At 39.8% G+C, this 19,721-nt stretch overlaps 1 protein-coding gene across 1 annotated transcript in view; it reads left to right on the top strand.

The window, feature by feature from the left end:
• The window catches only part of manbal (mannosidase beta like), a 50,714-nt gene extending 31,615 nt beyond the window's left edge, over positions 1 to 19,099 (top strand). Inside the window, exon 3 of the mRNA XM_072556444.1 lies at positions 17,497 to 19,099. Coding sequence (XP_072412545.1) covers positions 17,497 to 17,604 — 108 coding nt within the window. The 3' untranslated portion in view covers positions 17,605 to 19,099. The remainder of the gene's footprint in view (positions 1 to 17,496) is intronic.
• Positions 19,100 to 19,721: the final 622 nt, after the last annotated feature.

Genomic DNA, 19,721 nt, shown 5'->3' with positions numbered 1-19,721 from the left:
AGTTGGTGTTTAGGGTCCAGTTCTTCAGAACCATGAGTTCAGAACCTCTGATTTCTCTCCACAGATGCTGCCAGACCTGCTGAGTTCTTCCAGCAATTTCTATTTTAGTTCCTGGTTGCACTCCATTCTTTTCACGTTTGCTTGGATTTTATTTGATCCTTAATGTACCGAGAACTATTAAACGCAGATGTCAACACTTGTTTCAAATGAGAGTTGGGTTTTTCTGCTGTTTCATATCTTCGGGAAATATCCTTGAGTTAATGGACTGTGAGCATTACCAATGCTTGATAGAATTCTCTCCCTACCTCACTCCCGAAGCCAGTATAGCCATGAATAACAAGCCATCAGTCGTTTCAATATTCTCCATCCTTTTACAGACCTGCCCCTATTTACTAAGTTATAGTTCTATAAAGCTACTGCGAAATCTCATTCTTAGGGGAGTACAAGTGTTTCTTTTTCTTTGTGTTTGCTGGTGTAAGCTTTGGCTTTCATCAGAAGCAAAACCAATCCTCATGAGAGGCCTTGAGTATTCCACGTCTGTATAAATCCTTGTAAACTGGAAAGCAAAACCACTTTCAAGTAGAAAGAATACGCTTGATCCTCCCCAGACTTCTAAAAAATGTATTTTCAAGTTCCTTGCTTTACCTCAGTACTGAAGAAAACATGCCATTAACTTTACTGACAAATGATTGCAATGTTGCATATCCACCTCCAGTGAATAAAAAAAATAAGATTATAGATGAAAGTTTTCTCAGAAGGTGGTGATTTGGCCCATCATTTCTGTACCATCGTGGCTGTTTTGAAGAATAATTCAGTCAGAGTAATAATAAGCTGTCTTCAGGCACAGGCGCCCTGATGCATGGCTTGAAAATTACATCAACCTATGCTGGTTGAAGGCACCTACAAAATATTCTAGAAGTATGCATCTTTTATTAAAGCTAAGATTTATTTATCACTGTCATTGAATTCAGTATTTTACAAAGTTTTTTTTCTGTGTAATATTGCCTAGTAGGTTGAAGGGAAAATTCACGTTTTGCTCCTTGTCTTACTTCAGTCTAAAGGCATACAGATTCAAGGGTTTCTTTTTTATTCATTCACAGGATGTGGGGGTTGCTGACTAGGTCAGCATTTATTGCCCAGAGGTGCACATTGCTGTGGGCCTGGAGTCACGTGTAGGCCAGACTGGATAAGGATGGCAGTTTCTTTCTCCAAATGGATTTTTCCTGACAATTGATTCAGTGTCATCATGAGACTCTTAATTCCAGATTTTTAACAAATTCAAATTTCACCATCTGCCATGACAGGATTTGAACTTGGATCCCCAGAACATTATCTGAATGTCTGGATTAACAGTCCAGTGATAATACCACTGGGCTGTCACATCGCACTGACTTAATGAAATGAAAACATAAAATTTTGGCAATACAGCGGAACCTCGATTATCTGAACATTGATTACCTGAACAAGATCTCAAGATCCCAATGCTCGGTCAGACTGTATTATCCAAACATTAGACTGTCCGAAAATTGGACTGTCCGAACAAAATACTCCCCGCCCATGTCGCTCGGAAAATCAAGGTTCCTCTGTACTCAGCAGGTCAAGCGGTATCTGTGGAGTGAAACTGCCAATATCTCAGGTCAATGACCCTTCACCAGTTTTGAAAGGTTATTGTTAATTCTGTTTCTTCCCACTGGTGCTGCTTGATTTGCGGCATACTTATAGAAATGCTGGTTTTTATTTTAGTTTTCTAGCATCTGCAGTATTTTGTCAAAGGGACTTGCACCTAATTTTTTTACCTTGTGCATGTCTGCCTCCAGTCTTCAATGCTGGATGTCTCCGATATATGCAGCATACTTTAAGAGTTTAATCGAGCTGAATGCTCATGGTGTAGGACAGTGAGTCAATGCCAAACCATGCATCTTTTTTTAACAGCAGTGACTGCTATATTCTGGTAAGGTCATTCATTCACTAACACACTGAACAGCAGTAGGGCATTTAAACAGCTTTTCAGTGTATTCATGAACGAATGCAAGTCTTGGAAGTGGATGGGGTGAGTAAAATGGGTAAGGGGTAGGGTGATTATTTGGCAAGATTGGGGTGGTTGGATTGGTTGGACAAAAGAGTGGGCAACTAGATCGTTGGGTTGAGGTTCTGGTCAGATTGGTTTGGGGTTGTATCAGATGATCATGGAAGTTGGGTCAAGTCTGAGGGGCGGAGCTGAGACTGGACAAGTTGAGGGGTGCTGGACTGGCTGAAAGTGAAATTGGAACCAAATCAGCCATGATCCTCTTGAATAGTTGATCACGCTCAAAGATTCAGAATGGCCTTCTGCTGCTTCTCAGTCCTATGTGCTTACAATCACATTTTAATGAAAGATGGTTAATTATATCAGGCCCACAAGCATGTTAGCCATATTAGATTAGATTTGATTCCCTACAGTTTGGAAACAGGCCTTTCGGCCCAACAAGTCCACACCGACCCTCCAAAGAGTAACCCACCCAGACCCATTCTTCTACACTATATTTACCCCAACTAATGCACCTAACACTATGGGCAATTTAGCATGGCCAATTTACCTAACCTGCAACATCGTTTTCAACATCTTTTTTGAAAGTGAAGATTACACCGAAATAATCAAAAAAAATTATCCTCCAATTAAAAATGTCAAGACTTGGATAGTGTGATGGATAGTGTTGTGGATCATACAGAAGGTTGTCAAAGGATACAGTGGGACATAAATTAGTTGCAGATATGGGTGGAGAAGTGGCAGATTAATCCAGGTAATTGTGAGGTGCTGCACTTTGGCTGATCAAATATTAAGGAAAAGTATACAGTTAATGGCAGGACCCTGAACAGCTTTGATGTACAGTGGGATCATGGGGTTCAAGTCCATACCTCCTTGAAAGTTGCCATGCAAGTGGATAGAGTGGTAAAGAAGGCATATGGCATGCTTGCCTTTATTGATTGGGAAATTCAGTACAAGAATCAGGATATCATGTTACATGGTTTTATCAGACTTTGGTTAGGCCACATTTAGAGTATTCCATTCAATTCTGGTCACCACATTACAGGAAGGATGTGGAGGCTTTGGAGAGGATGCTGAAGAGGTTTACCAGGATGCTCCCTGGATTAGAGGGTATGAGACTAGAAAACCTGTGTTTTCTCTAGAGCGGCGAATGCTGAGGGGAGATTTGATAATCTATATTATAATTATGATGCATAAATGGGGTTGACGGTCATCATTTTTTCCCAGAGTTGAAATGTCTAGGGGACATGCATTTAAGGTGAGAGAAACAAAGCTCAAAGTAATGTGAGGGGCAAGTTTTTAACACCGAGAATGATGGTAGTCTGGAATGTGCTGCCTGGGGTGGTGGTTGAGGCAGATACAATCGGGGCATTCAGGGAACTTATAGATGAGCACACGAATGTGAGAGGAATAGAGGGATATGGTTCAAGGGCAGGCAGAATGAATTAGTTTAATTTGCACCATTTTTGGCACAATATCGTTGGCTGAAGGGCCCGTACCAGTGCTGTGCTGCTGCTATGTTCTAACTTCGCAGAACATATTTGAAATTTGTAGATCTTTAGCTTCAGTGCTCCAGGAACACTTTCTTGCTTGTCTGCAGTAATATAAAACCAGAGTTAATTATGACTGGTTTGCTGGATCGTGTGTCTTGTTCTGTGGGGAATCCATTGCTTTTCAGTGCTCAAGTGTAATTTATTCTAATTTCCCTGGGCTTTTTCTGTGACTACAATGGTCAGTCCTTGCATTGCTCTTGTTATGCTATCTGAGTTTTCATTCATATTATTCAACTGAAATGCACATTTGATCTGTGATCTTTTGCCAGTCAGTCTCCAAGTGAAAAGCTTAGTTTTGTTTATTCTGAAGGTCGCAACAGAGGATTAATCTCCTCGTGTTTAAGTAACCATAGCAGCTGACGGCCACTTACCAAGCAGTTTATATAAAGTGAGTTGTGATGATATTCAGGTTTATTTTTGTTAAATATATCTCTTTTCTCTGTGTGTTCATCACAGGGTAAAAGTACAGTGCGTCCAACTGAGAAACCATTTACAGTTACAGCTGAGTTGTGAATAAAGATTAATCAGTTTGTTGGCACATTGTGCAGTTATGACTGAGGTGGAGGAGTGAAAACAAGTTGAAGCTTTCCAACTGATTTTTATTTTGATCCCGTTGTGATTTTGATGTGTTTGGTTTTGACTCGAAAAAGATTTTTTTGACATTTTTAATAAAATGTTAAATGTTTCTTGATATAATTATGGAATATTGATTTGACAGTAATTAAATGCTTTCACATTTTTTACCCTGAAGTAGCCTTCCCACATCCAATCATTTTTTCTGGTGTATGAACATGAATTTGAAATATGATTATTGGCTAATGTCAGATACAGTGGCAGTTTGTGTTCTTCATTTGGCCTCAGTGACACTGAACTCGGGGGGAGTGGGGGGAAATGTAAGGGTCTCTGACTCTCAAACACTGTCTTGAGATCCCTGCTTTGAAATGTGCAAGTCAAATAAGAACAGAGTAAGAGGTTGAATAGGTTAGGGCTTTTTTCTGGACCATCGGACACTGAGGGGTGACCTTATAGAGGTTTATAAAATCATGGGGGGCATGGATAGGATAAATAGGCGATGTCTTTTCCCTAGGGTGGGGGAGTCCAGAACTAGAGGGCATAGGTTTTGGCTGAGAGGGGAAAGATATAAGAGACCACTTTTTCACACAGACCTAAGGGACAACTTTTTCACGCAGAGGGTGGTACATGTATGGAGTGAGCTGCTGGGGAAGTGGTGGAGGATAGTACAATTGCAACATTTAAAAGGCATTTGGATGGGTATATGGAGAGAAAGGGTTTGGAGGGATATGGGCTGGATGCTGGTAGGTGTGACTAGATTGGGTTGGGATATCTGGTCAGCATGGATGAGTTAGACTGAAGGGTCTGTTTCCATTCTGTACATCTCTATGACTGTATAAAAGCAGAAAATGCTACAACTATTGCAAACTATGTGGCATTTATGGACAGAGGAAACCAAAGTTAACGTTCAAAGCTGGTGACCTTTCATCCCATCTCCGAGGTCGAGGGGTGACCTTATAGAGATTTATAAAATCATGAGGGGCACAGATGAGGTGAATAGATCCTTTCCCTGAAGTGAGGAGTTTAAAACCAGGGGCATATTTTTAAGGTGAGAGGAGAAAGCTTTAAAAGGAACCTGAGGGGCAATTGTTTCCACATTGTGGAATGAACTGCCAGAGGAAGTGGTAGATACAGGTATAGTTATAACTTTAAAAGATATTTGGATAGGTACATGAAAAGGAGAAGTTTAGAAGGATGTGGGCCAAATGCAGGCAAGTGGGAGTAGTCTAGTTTGGTCAGCATGGACGAGTGTATTTTTCCCCAGAGCTCCATTGCAGCTTATGAGTGCCTTGTGACTGTTATCCTCTTTTCAGACTTCAATATTAAAACATTTAGCTAATTTCATCGTCTTTCCTAAATTAGGTTGCAAATCATCCAAAGATATTTTGAAATGTGGAGTTTGTTTTTTGTGACAACTTGTGATACTTCTCCCCTGTGTGAAAGGAGTTTGCTCCTCCATATTAGTTTCCTCTAATATCTCATTGATGGTCATCATATAACCCAATATAATGTCCTCTGAAATATGTATCTGTTCAAAGATGTTTTTGGACATTCAGACTGACTGCAGCTATCCACATCACTACACTATTAATTCCATTAGAATTAATACAGCCATAGAGTCATTCCGCACACAATTCCATGTGAAAATGTTGCCCCTCCAGTCCCTGGCAGATCTTTCTCCTCTCACCTTAAAAATATGTCTCCGAGTTTTAAACTCAATCCACCCGAGGGGAAAAAAAACCTTTATCTATGCTCTTCATGATTTTATCAACCTCTATAAAGTCAACCTTCAACCTCCCATGCTCCAATGACAAAAGTCTCAGTCTTTCGTTATAACTCAAACCTTCCAGTCCTGGCAATATCCTGGTAAATCTGTTTTGAATTTTCTTCAGTTGAATAATATCCTTTTCTGTAGCAAGGTAACCAGGACTGTACACAGTACTCCAAAGGTAGCCTCACCAACATCCTGTACATCCTCAATATGATGTCCCAACTCCAATACTCAATGGTCTGAGCAATGAAGGCAAATGTGCTAAATGCCTTCTTAACCACCATATCTACCCGTGATGCAACTTTCAAAGAATTATGTACCTGAACTCCTAGATCGCTGTTTGACAACACTACCCAGGCCCACCATTAACTATATAAATCCTGCCCTTGTTTATTTTACCAAATTAAACTCCATTTGTCACTCCTCAGCCTATTGATCAAGATCCCTTTGTAATTCTTGATAACCTTTTTCATTGTCGATTATACCACCAATTTTGGTGTCATTCACAAACTTACTAGCCATGTCTCCTAAATTCTTAACCAAACCATTTATTTAAATTACAAACGTAGATCCAGCACCAATCCCTGCCGAACACCGTTGGTTACAGGCCTCCAGTCTGAAAAACAACACTCCACATCGCTCTCTGTCTCCTACCATCAGCTAATTTCGTGTCTAATTGGCAAGCTGTCTGTGAATCCCATGTGATCTAACTTTACTAATTAGTCTACCATATGGAACCTTGTCAAAGGCTTTTCAAGTCCATGTAGACAATGTCTGCTGCTCTGCCCTCAATCTTTTTGGATACGTCTTCAAAAAAGCTCAATCAAGTTTGTGAGACAGGAATTCCCACGCACAAAGCCATGTTGACTATGCTAATCTGGTGGTCACCTTCAAATACATGTAAATCCTATCTCTCAGAATCTTCAACAACTTACCCACCACTGATGTCAAACTCATACATCTAAAGTTCCCAGGTGTCTCCCTACAGCCTTTCTGAAATAAAGGCACAACTTTAATTACCCTCCAATCCTCTGGCACCTCACCCGTGGCTGTAGAAGATACACATATTTCTGTTAGGGTCCCCACAATTTATTATCTAACTTTCCAGAGCTTCCTGTGATACACTTGATCAGGTCCTGGAGATTTATCCATCTTTAGGTTTTTGAGACCTCCAGCACTTCCTTGTCTGTATTGTGCACTGTTTATAAAGCAGCAATATTTATTTCCCCAAGTTCCCTAGCCACCATTTCTTTTTTCACAGTAAAACCTGATAAGAAATATTTGTTTAGTACCTCTCCCATCTCCAGTGTTTCCACACTTAGATAACTTTGTTGATCGTCAAGGGGCCTTATTCTGTCCCTAGTTGATCTTGATCTACTTGTATAATCTATTTAGATGATCCTTAACCTGGTCTGCCAAAGGATATCTCTCATCCACATTTTGCCCTCCTGATTTCCCTTTTAAGAATGCCCCTACAATGCTTATACTCTGCATGAGATTCACTTTATCTCAATTGTCTATATCTAATATACGAACTCCTTCTTATTCTTGACCAGAGCCTCAATATCTTTATTCATCCATTGTTCCCTTCTCTTCGCAGCCTTACCCTTCATTTTACCAGGAACATAATGCTTCTGAACTCTCGTTATCTCACTTTTGAAAGCCTCCCACTTGCCAGTGGTCCTTTTGCCTGTGAGTAGTTCACTCCAGGAGGTAAAAACAATGACTGCAGATGCTGGAAAGCAAATACTGGATTAGTGGTGCTGGAAGAGCACAGCAGTTCAGGCAGCATCCAACAATAAATATTCCTGATGAAGGGCTTTTGCCCGAAACATCGATTTCGTTGCTCGTTGGATGCTGCCTGAACTGCTGTGCTCTTCCAGCACCACTAATCCAGTAGTTCACTCCAATCAACTCTTGAAAGTTCCTGTCTCATACCCTCAAAAATTTGCGTTACTCCAATTAAGAACTTAACTTTTATACAAGGCCTATTCTTTTTCATAACTATTTTAAAGCAAATAGAATTATGATCACTGGTCCCAAAATTCTCCCCCACCAACATTTCAGTCACTTGGCCTGCCTTATTTCCCAAGAGAAGGTCAGGCTTTGCTCCTTTTCTATTAGGTACATCAGCTTATTGATAAAGAAAATCTTCTTTAATACAGTTTGTTGAAACATTGTCCTCTGATGGGGAACGACAATAAGTGACAGTCCAAAATTGGAAGTGCAGAATATGCAGGCAGGAACACAAAACTGAGGCTTGTTGTAATTTAAAACTGACCGACAGGGTAATGGAGAGACTGAAGCCTTAGGGGGAGGATATTAAGATAGGGGGAGGGAATTGCAAAAAATACAAACAGGAGAAAGTCAAAAGGATGAGTCAGCTAATTGCTTTCCTTCTCTTGGAATCACTGCAAGCTGCTCTGAAAAGACCATCATAAGAGGTTAGCACCTGATTATCACCTTATCTCAAAGATGATCTTCAGCTATTTTCTAAATTTGCTTACAATGTCAGGATTAAAAGAGAATTTGGTGTGGGGATAATGCTTTCTACTTGAGTTTTTCTGTCAAATGCTGGAAGTGAGGACACAATTTTTTTTTACTTTCATTGCTGCACAAGAGTAACAGAAATCATTTTGTTGCTCCAAAGTTGATATTCTCCTGACTTCAGTGACATTGACCATTCTTGTAAAGTCAATCTTGTATTCAGTCAGATGTGTGCTTTGTATTTGCTCAATACCGATCTTCACGTGCTTAACCTTTTGAAGATGGAGTGAAAAACATTTGAGTGATTGTATGTGTTGATGACTCAGCAAATATTGCTTTCAGAAAGAACTTAGTCCCTTTCCTAATATTCTCCATTTCATTACGTATCAAACCGTATGATGTTGTTTTTCAATAAACTCACCACTTAGGTCTCTGTGCTATATTACTTCCTCTGTGGTGGACGACCTAACAGGTATAACAAGTCCCAGTTTGGCATTTCACACTGTCTTACTAAACGAGGAACTTCATTATGTCTCTGCCTGTCTCCACCTTCAATTGATAGGGCAGAGAAAAAGTGAGAGGGAGATATGAATCATTACTCTGACTTGCCCATGCTCTGTGTGCTAATGCTTGGTTGCCAAGCTTCTTCCACCGACACTCTCATTCGTTTGGCCAAACTGGTCCTCACCCTTAACAATTTCTCCTTTAAATCCTCCACTTCCTCCAGACCAAAGGGGTAGCCATGGGCACACGTATGGGCCCCAGCTATGCCTGTCTCTTTGTTGGCTATGTAGAACAGTTGATCTTCCGTAATTACACCGGCACCACTCCCCACCGCTTCCTCCGCTACATTGATGACTGCATTGGCGCCACCTCGTGCTCCCGCGAGGAGGTTGAGCAATTCATCAACTTCACCAACACATTCCACCCTGACCTTAAATTTACCTGGACCATCTCTGACACCTCCCTCCCCTTCCTGGACCTCTCCATCTCCATTAATGACGACCGGCTTGACACTGACATTTTTTTACAAACCCACCGACTCCCACAGCTACCTGGATTACACCTCTTCCCACCCTACCTCTTGCAAAAATGCCATCCCATATTCCCAATTCCTCCGCCTCCGCCGGATCTGCGGAGGACCAGTTCCACCATAGAACACACCAGATGGCCTCCTTCTTTAGAGACCGCAATTTCCCTTCCCACGTGGTTAAAGATGCTCTCCAACGCATCTCGTCTACATCCCGCACCTCCACCCTCAGACCCCACCCTCCAACCGTAACAAGGACAGAATGCCCCTGGTGCTCACCTGCCACCCTACCAACCTTCGCATAAACCAAATCATCCACTGACATTTCCCCCACCTCCAAACAGACCCCACTACCAGGGATATATTTCCCTCCCCACCCCTTTCCGCCTTCCGCAAAGACCGTTCCCTCCGCGACTACCTGGTCAGGTCCACGTCCCCAAACAACCCACCCTCCAATCCTGGCACTTTCCCCTGCCACCGCAGGAACTGTAAAACCTGCACCCACACCTCCTCCCTCACCTCTATCCAAGGCCCTAAAGGAGCCTTCCACATCCATCAAAGTTTTACTTGCACATCCACTAATATCATTTATTGTATCCATTGCTCCCGATGTGGTCTCCTCTACATTGGGGAGACTGGGCGCCTCCTAGCAGAGCGCTTTAAGGAACATCTCCGGGACACCCGCACCAATCAACCACACCGCCCCGTGGCCCAACATTTCAACTCCCCCTCCCACTCTGCCGAGGACATGGAGGTCCTGGGCCTCCTTCACCGCCGCTCCCTCACCACCAGACGCCTGGAGGAAGAACGCCTCATCTTCTGCCTCGGAACACTTCAACCCCAGGGCATCAATGTGGACTTCAACAGTTTCCTCATTTCCCCTTCCCCCACCTCACCCTAGTTCTAAACTTCCAGCTCAGTAACTGTCCCTGTGACTTGTCCGGACTTGTCCTACCTGCCTATCTTCTTTTCCACCTATCCACTCCACCCTCTCCTCCTTGACCTATCACCTTCATCTCCTCCCCCACTCACCCATTGTACTCTATGCTACTTTCTCCCCACCCCCACCCTCCTCTAGCTTATCTCTCCACGTTTCAGGCTCACTGCCTTTATTCCTGATGAAGGGCTTTTGCCCGAAACATCGATTTCGAAGCCACTTGGATGCTGCCTGAACTGCTGTGCTCTTCCAGCACCACTAATCCAGAATCCAAATAGATTTGCCAACTTAGAATGTAGGGCCCACCACTGTCTAGCCACCCAACCTCTTCCAATGCCTTCCCCAACTCGATAAAGGCCAGAAGTTAATGAACTTCATTGTCTCAGAACTAATATGACCATTGAAAGTAGACATTTTGACAACTGCACTGTCTGCCATCTTGACCTGGCAACCAAACCAAAAATACACAATCCATTTAGAGTTGATGTTCACTGAGCTAAATCTAACGTTGTAGCTATAATGTAACAAACTAAAACAAAAGTTCTTCTGAACATTTCAGTGAAAGTTCCAAAATGATTTGCTATTGAAGGGAACTTCTATTGTCTACATCATATATCAGTAATAGGAATAAGTACAAAGTTTTGTGAAAACATTTTAGTTTAACCACTTAATCACTTCATTAGATCTATTATTTCTGATTTTTATACGAGATATATAAATATCATGTGCTTTCTAGCATTTTCATTAATTATTTTACTAACTTCTATGAAGATTTTTCTCATGAATGTTCACAAGAAATTTAACGTTAGATCAAGAGCAAAAGGTTTGGTCAAAAAAGTAGTTTTCAAATGTCTTAAAGATGACATGCAGAAGTGAGAGGAGGGAATTCAGACCTTTTGGGTACTGAGTAATGAAATTTACCAGGTGTAAATTAAAATTATGGATTTTTAAAAATTCACTTATGGACGTGGGCATCACTGGCTGGCCAGCATCTATTGTCTGTCTCTAGTTGCCCTTGGGAAGGTGGTGGTGAGCTCCCTTCTCAAAACTCTGCAGCCCGTATGCCATAGTTTAACCCACAATTCCCTGAGGAAGGGAATTCCAGGATTTTGATCCAGCGGCAGTGAAGGAAGGGTGATATATTTCCAAGTCAGGATGGTGAGTGGCTTGGAGGGGATTTTGCTGGTGGTGGTGTTCCTTTTATTAAGAGACCTTGTCTGACTGCAGATATCTTGGAGGATTGAAAGGCTGGAAGAGGTTACAAAGGCAGAGAAAGGCAATGGACTTGACAGATGAGCATGTTAAAGTATAGGTGTCACTTGACGGTGAATCAGTGTGGGTAAGTGAGAATAGGGTTGGGGGGAACAAATTAATGAGACTCTGTTAAGACACAGGCAACAAAGTTTTGAATGATCTCACGTTTATGGAAGATAGAATGTGAAAGATAGGCCAGAAGTGCATTGGAGTAGTTGAGTCCAGAGGTAGTAATGGCATGAATGAAAGTTTCAACAGCAGATAAACTGGGATAGGGCAATATTAGGCAAAGCAAATGATGTGGAAATAGACCATCCCAATAATGGTAAGAATATGTGGTTAGGTGAACATCTTGGGATCAGTTACGATAACAATGTGGCAAAGAGACTGGTATAGTCTCAGATTGATGCCTGGACAGGGGTGGAATAGGTAGGGAATGGAGTGGGGACAAAAAAAACAGTGGCTTCAATCTTCCCACTATTTAATTGGAGATTATTTCTGTTAATTCAGTACAAAATAAGATGAGCAGTTTAGATAAATTTAACAAGCGTGGAGGAGTTAAGAGAGATGGTGATGAAGCCAGGCTGGGTGCTGTAAGCACATGAAAATTAATGTTGTGCTTTCAGCTGTGTTGTGATGTTGCTAATGGACAACATGTAGCTGTGAAATAGGATGTGACCAAAGATAAATCATTGAATGACAGCAGAATAATATTGTGGAAGCAGGAAGGAAAACCATTACAAGTAATACTGTGACTGATTAGATAATTAAGAATGGAATTAGTTGAGAGCAGTCCCACTCAACAAGTTGATTGTGGAGAAATGTTGGAGGGGGATAGTATGATCTACCAAATGAAAGGCTGTAGACAGTCCAAAAGGGTAAGGAGAGATACCTTGCACTGTTTGTGGCTGACAGAGTTTATTTTTGTTCATTAGTTTCCCCTTTATTTTAATCAATTATTTTATTGATCTTTATTCCCCCCCGTTCCATTCTCATTCTTAGCACTTTACTTCTAAACATTAGATTACATTACATTACATTACAGTGTAGAAGCAGGCCCTTCGGCCCAACAAATCCACACTGACCCGCCGAAGCACAACCCATCCATACCCCTACATTTACCCCTTACCTAACACTACGGGCAATTTAGCATGGCCAATTCACCTGACTTGCACATCTTTGGACTGTGGGAGGAAACCGGAGCACCCGGAGGAAACCCACGCAGACACTGGGAGAACGTGTAAACTCCACACAGTCAGTCGCCTGAGGCGGGAATTGAACCTGGGTCTCTGGCGCTGTGAGGCAGCAGTGCTAACCACTGTGCCACCGTGCTGCCAGAAAGTTATTTTTAACCTAATTCTATCCTGATTTACATAGAGCTGCTGGGTCTTTACCATTTGAGTTATAATTTAATGGAACACGTTTTTGCTGAAAACTTTATCTTTCTTCATGTTTCCCAAGATTTGTGTGCTCCTTCCCTATTAATTTATATATTCATGGCCACCTCCCCTCTTGTATCTATATAATTGGCTTTGTTAAATTTATTATCCTAGTTTTGGACTTGATTATGTCACTCTCAAACTTTGATTATATTTTCCCAGAAGATTTTCTAATACTAATTAACGCTTCCTTATAATATCATGCTAAATCTAAAAGTGCTTTTTCATAATGTATTGTTCAAGGTCACTATTTGCAATACCCTACAACCTGAACTTCCAAACTACATTTACCATTTTTACTATAAATTCTGCGTCCGATGATCCTGCCCCACTAGCTATCTGATGAAGGAGCAATGCTCAGAAAGCTTATACTTCCAAATAAACCTGTTGGACTATAACCTGGTGTTGTGTGATTTTGTTAAATTGTAGAATTCCCTACAGATTTGAAACAGGCCCTTTGGCCCAGCAAGTCCACACAGACCCTCCAAAGAGTAACCCACCCACCTCCAGTTCCCTATTACTCGGCATTTACCCCTGACTAATGCACCTTTGGATTGTGGGAGGAAACCAGAGCAAACCCATGCGGACACAGTGAAACTGTGCAAACTCCACACAGACCGTTGCCTGAGGCTGGAATTGAAACTGCATTGCTGAGTGCTGTGAGGCAGCAGTGCTAACGACTGCGCCACCGGGAACTTTGTCCACCCCAGTCCAACACCAGCACCTCCACATCATGGCTTTACTGGTATGGTAATGACATCCATTTATTGCTTGAATACAAATTAATATTTCCAATACAGTGACAGACAAAAGGGTGGCATGTAAATATTTTTAAGTCTTTCCCCATGAATATTTAACTGTAGTCCCTGCACTTAGATATATCAAAAAAACTAAAAATTGATCTTTTGGTTCCTTTTAAAAGGAATCCTCCAGCTGTCAAGAAAGAAATAGATTGGGCTTGTTGTATTTCTACTCCACTCACAAAAATGTCAATTTCTTGCTATGTGTACAGCCTATAAGAATACGTAAAGCTTTTGTCTATATAGAATTCCTTATTAAAATTCTCTTCTTACACCAGTGTTTCTGCTCATATTCAGGGAAACATCTGCATTGCATTATTAAAGTATTTTCAATTTTAAATTATATGTAATACAGAGCTCTGTTTAAAAATGTCATTGGTTTCTGTGGACCAGTAAAATCAGTAGTTTGAGCCCAAATACAACTGCCAATTAATGCAGGTGTTTAAAGTTACTTTGGTCCTTTCTACATTTTATTCAAAAACAATAAACTTTATCTCTTTGCAAGAAAAAATGTCACTGGCAGGAGAAAGAATATTACAAATTGCATGATAGTAGAAAACAAATATATCATCTTGACAGTTCTGTTGAAATAATAACGCAGCTTGCAAACCTACTGTTTTTCATCAAGGAGACAACATTGTTTCATATTATGTGATCCTAGACCTTTTTAATTTTCCTCTACTATCTGAAAATTACCAAAGGTACACTGCAGACGTCCAGGCTAGGCTGAAAGCCATAATATGAAACTGTAAGATGATATTAGAAAAGTTACTAGTATGATACCAGCTATAGGGCATTATTGATTTTATGACAAAGGGGCTGGCAATGAAATAAAACATCCTGGGTTTGTTTGTGTGATGGGGAAAATCAGATCTCCAGCACAAAGGTGAATGAGGCTTTAAATGTAAATGATTACACATGACTATGCGAAGATTGGATAGATTATAAAAACAAAATTATCAACATTTAAGAGCACCAATTTATGTACTTGAGAGATGTTAGTCAGAATGGGCTTGGCAAATTTAAATATATCCAGGAAAGTGGAGAAAGTTTAGAGTAAATCAAGGAAGTAATCCTGAAAGCAATAGACTAATGTGAACAACAATGGTGTGAAGCTTAAAGGGTGTGCTGTTTGTTTGATTGGGATTAGCAAACAGCTCACACAGAAAAGGTATTTGAAACAAAAGAAGAAAAATGATTCCGAATTACAGAAACAATATGCAAAGATTTGTTTTGAGTGTAACATATTAGAAAGGCAAAAAAGGAAAATTATAGGAATTGAGTAATAATTTATATGTTTCTATGTTTTCTAATATGGATACAAAGTGAAGACAGAAAAATAAGAATGGATTAGGGCGACAGGAAGTCGAACTGAGGAGGAGACAGTAACTGACACTGTATAGGTTGTGCGAATGCTAAGTACTACTTCTGTCTCCATATCTTCTCAAAAATATGCTTTACTCATAAAAGTTGATTACATAACAATTCAAATTTAATATTCTGTAATGCACAGTACTGTTCAATTTCTTTCATTACAACGTGACACTGAAGAGCCTCATTACCCTTACAATGCAGCTTACATTTGCAATGTATATTTTCTGTCAAACATTCTCTGGCACATGCAGTTCAAGACGTTTCAGAGAGATTTCAGCCCTTCAGTGTACTATGGCAGGAGGACTGTAGACTCTGGCCTTTTACTATTGAGCCTCTGTAGCAGCCAGCACAAGCTTTAGTGCATACTCGGCACCTTGGGAATTACTTGGAAATGATCCTCCATCACTGACAACAACTCTTTCCACTGGAAGACCAGCAGAATTTGTCTAGGCCAAAGAGTGTCCTTTATTGAGTTGATGGTCCTCCAGCATCAGTTGATATTTGTCTTGATCTGTGTCTCGCTACAGCTCATGGAGCACGAAGTTTGAAAGATTTGACCACGAAGAAACCAGAATAAAAAAAAGATCATAAAAGATAGCCAGCTTTATTTACTGATGAGGAAGTCTTGCTAATCTACAGCACTTAACTTTCGTGGTTTCATTATAATTCAATTCCTTTAGAAACATTGATACTGAAAATAATACACATTCACTGCAGATTTTACTATTGACATGTAATTTTAGAATGTACACTATCCCAAAGGTAATAAAGTATGACTGAGAAAAGGATTGACTTTGATAGTCTAAATTGATGCTAGAGAGATAAGAGATCTCTGAGAGAAAGTGGATTGATGCAAATCAAATATCAAACTACAAAATGGAATGTTTGCTCAAAAATACGGTTGGAGATCCAAGAAGAAGGTTGGCTGTATTATGAGGAGTTATATAAAATATAGAAAATTATCTTTGTTTTGTAATTATTTGAGTGTGCTATAATTTTTTTGTTTAAAGTAAATGACGTTACTGGATTTTCCTCAAGATATTTGATAACAAAATCCCACCTCTGTTGCTTCTGCTACTAGAGCCTGTGTATCTGCAACTAGGGTAATTTTAGCCACCTGTTTTATCTTCCAGACGAAGAATTGACACTCTCGATTTTCACTTATTAAGAGCCGTACTTGAGTACCCATCTGAAAGTTTGACATGGAAAGCCAAACTAAGAAAGAATAATTTCACGTTCTTTGGGTGACCCAAGAATGAGAACATGAGTACTAATTTCTACGAAGTTTCCTTAATGTTTCACTTTCCCTCAAAACCACCTTGATAAAGTGTCCTTCACCTTGCTGGTAAATTCAAGTACCTCTTAACTTCTTTTTATTCACACAAGAGGTGTGGGTGTCATTGCCTGGGCCAGTGTTTACTGCACAGTCCCAGCTGCCCTTGAGAAGGTGGTAATGAGCTGCTTTCTTGAACCTCTGCAGTCCATATCACAGCTGGTCTTGTGTAAAAACATAGACAGTTTAGCTAATCAAGCAATCTGTTTGCTCTGATTCTTTGTTCTAAGATCATTTTTCTGTGATTCTGATTTATCGGGCTACGTATAACATTTCAAAAATCTGTTTATTATTCACTCCTGAATTATTCTGATTAATGTCTCGGCCCATTTGTTTAAAATTCAGTCTATGTGTTCAAACTTAACATGATTTTGTTATTGTTATATTTCTTCTTAACATCAGTTTTTAAAAAACCCTGAAAAGTAGGTAATAGTTCAACTCCATAATGACTTCAACACTCTCAGTTGATTTGAAGCATTAACAAGAAGGGCATTCATAAATGCTGTGCTTGCTGTGGTAGAGATCTGCAGGACAGTGGCCATGAAGGGAAGTAAAAAGTATTGTGCTATAATTTCACTATGCCCTTTGCTTTGAGAGCTTGTCGTAATTCTGATTTCTTTGTATGGTGCATGGCCATCTGCAAAATGGAAATTAATGGGACCAAATGTGTTTGTTGTGAAACAATTTTTAGGAATCACCAACTGTAATTTTTATTTAAAACTCAATGGGTGGCAATTATTGTACATGCTTGCTTTTTTTTAGTTTATTTGAAATATCTTTGTATTAGGCTACAATTTTATCAGCATTTGAATGTGCCCAAAATGACAAATCTGAAAAGAGGAACTGTATTTTTCAAAATATTTTTATGTCTTATTGTGCATTTTGAAAATATTTTGTTTCTGAATTTTCTCCTTATCAGGAATGGGAAAAATCTGAATCAAAGCCTTTGGATACAAGTAAAAAACAGAAGCCTCCAACGCCTTCCTCAGGCAAAAAAGCCAAGAAAGAGAGCAAAAAGAAGAGATAGCTTACCAGAAGAGAAACAGAATTAAAACAAGACATTTCTATGGTTGTTCTGCTTTTGTATTAATTGTTCCTGAAAACGTACAAACTTTTTTGAAAAAAAATCCATGCTGTTTATATGTATGATGGCCTTTCACAAAACTGTACTGCAGCTTCAACCTTAAGTTCACTTGCCTGCATCCTGTGTAAATTTTAAAATTACCAGGTTAGAACCAGCTTTGTAGTGTTTGTTACTCTATCTAAAGCTACACATGAATCTTTCATCAAAAAAAGTTCTTTAATATTGCTGTGGACTATGGTCTCAGGAGAGCAGTGCTTCTCCATATTTACGCACTACTTAAACACTACATAAATACTCCCTAAAAGTAAATAAGAATAAATATTTATAACCTTTCTTCTACAATGAGCCTGGAACCAGCTAGAAGTTCATATTACTGTGCACCCCAAAACCATAGATAAAACTGAGCATTTTTACAATGCAGGAATGAGGGCTTCTTAAAACTCACAGAAAAATCTAAGTCCATAAATTTCACAATAGTTTTCCAGTTTCCTGGAAAGCTTCAGGACACCTTCTCCCTTTTTCACCACAAATGCCAGAAAGCAATGTTGACAGCTATTTTGTTTTCTCACATATTCCTTCTTTGGGAATTCAGGGCCTGGGTCTCTACTACCAGCCCAACTGAGACGAGAAGGCTGAGTGAAAATGGTCTGTTAGTAATGAACAGCCAGACTTTAACATAAAACAACTGGGAAATTAGGTAACAAATGTTTCTTGAGCAGCCCAGCAAAATTTGTGACCTGTGTTCCAAGTAAAGGTACTGAACTTAGACCACCAGAACCTTCCACCTTATCTTGCATATTTTGACGTCCTCCATAAAATTGTAAATCAACCGGAGTAACTCTTTCCCTCCTCCAGCACAACTTTTTTTTTAAAAAGCCTCCTGATGATGTGTTTAGAGCCATAAACCTATTGAGTAGATTGTTTCCAGTTGCCTTTACATTTTTATTGGATGGCTCAGTGGTTAGCACTGCTGCTTCATAGTGCCAGGGACCCCGGTTCGATTCTGTCTGTGTGAAGTTTGCACATTCTCCCCGTGTCTGCATGGGCTTCCTCTGGGTGCTCTGGTTTTCCCCCACAATCCAAAGAATGTTGGTCAGGTGAAATGACCATGCTAAATTGCCCATAGTGTTAGATGCATTTGTCAGGGGTAAGGGGTCAGGAGTAAATATAGGATAGGGGAATGGGTATGGGTGGGTTACCCTTCAGAGGGTTGGTGCGGATTTGTTGGGCCAAAGGGCCTGTTTTCATACTGTAGGGAATCTAATCATCAAGATTTCCAGTTTATTTTGTAGGAGAAGATTATGGCACAATTGTTCATGTTTAGATCATAAATTATAATTACATCAAACACTATGTCAAAAATTCATTACTATGTGACTGGAATGCTTTCCTTTGTATTTTCTAAAAGTCAAATAAAATGATTTTTTTCTGTCAATAATATTTGCTGCATTTAGAGTGATGTGAATTTGGTGATCTGCTGAAATGGCCCCGTTCATTTTATGAAGATTTATGGAATCCTTTCAGAATTAAGCCACTGTTCCCAGCCGTTAAATGTATTGAAATTAATATTTCTCATTTGTCAACAGCACACTTTACACACTTGTTAAATATAGATGAATTTTGTTTCTGTTCTTCTTCTTTTCTTTATACCAGGAATGTAAACAGTTGGTTTGCATTACCAGAACCTAGCTTTAAAATGTACAGAGGGTACAAAGGATTTGTGAATATGGACAGTAACAGCCAGATGTAACTATATATGAAAGTTAATGCATATTGTTAGTAAATATTTTGTATCTGGAATATTTATATCAGAAATTTACACTTAAAGCTAGCAGTCTGAATTTGGTACCATAATGAAATTGTATAGTGTAATCTGCAGAACTGAGTAATTCGATGGGTTTTACAGATTGTCTGTGGATTTATGCTTGTACAGATGTGCAGTGCCTCACTTTGTTATTTGAAAACGGGAAAAATATTTGCTTTCTCTGGAAAAAAATTAAGAAGTTTAGAAAATGCAGTTGAACTTTTATTGCAACCAGCACAAATTCAAGCCTGTTTTA

This window comes from Chiloscyllium punctatum, chromosome 37 (genome assembly GCF_047496795.1).
Source record: "Chiloscyllium punctatum isolate Juve2018m chromosome 37, sChiPun1.3, whole genome shotgun sequence".
Lineage (NCBI taxonomy): Eukaryota > Metazoa > Chordata > Chondrichthyes > Orectolobiformes > Hemiscylliidae > Chiloscyllium > Chiloscyllium punctatum.
The sequence above is the reverse complement of the archived record's forward strand: the minus strand, read 5'-3'. Positions and strand labels throughout refer to the sequence as shown.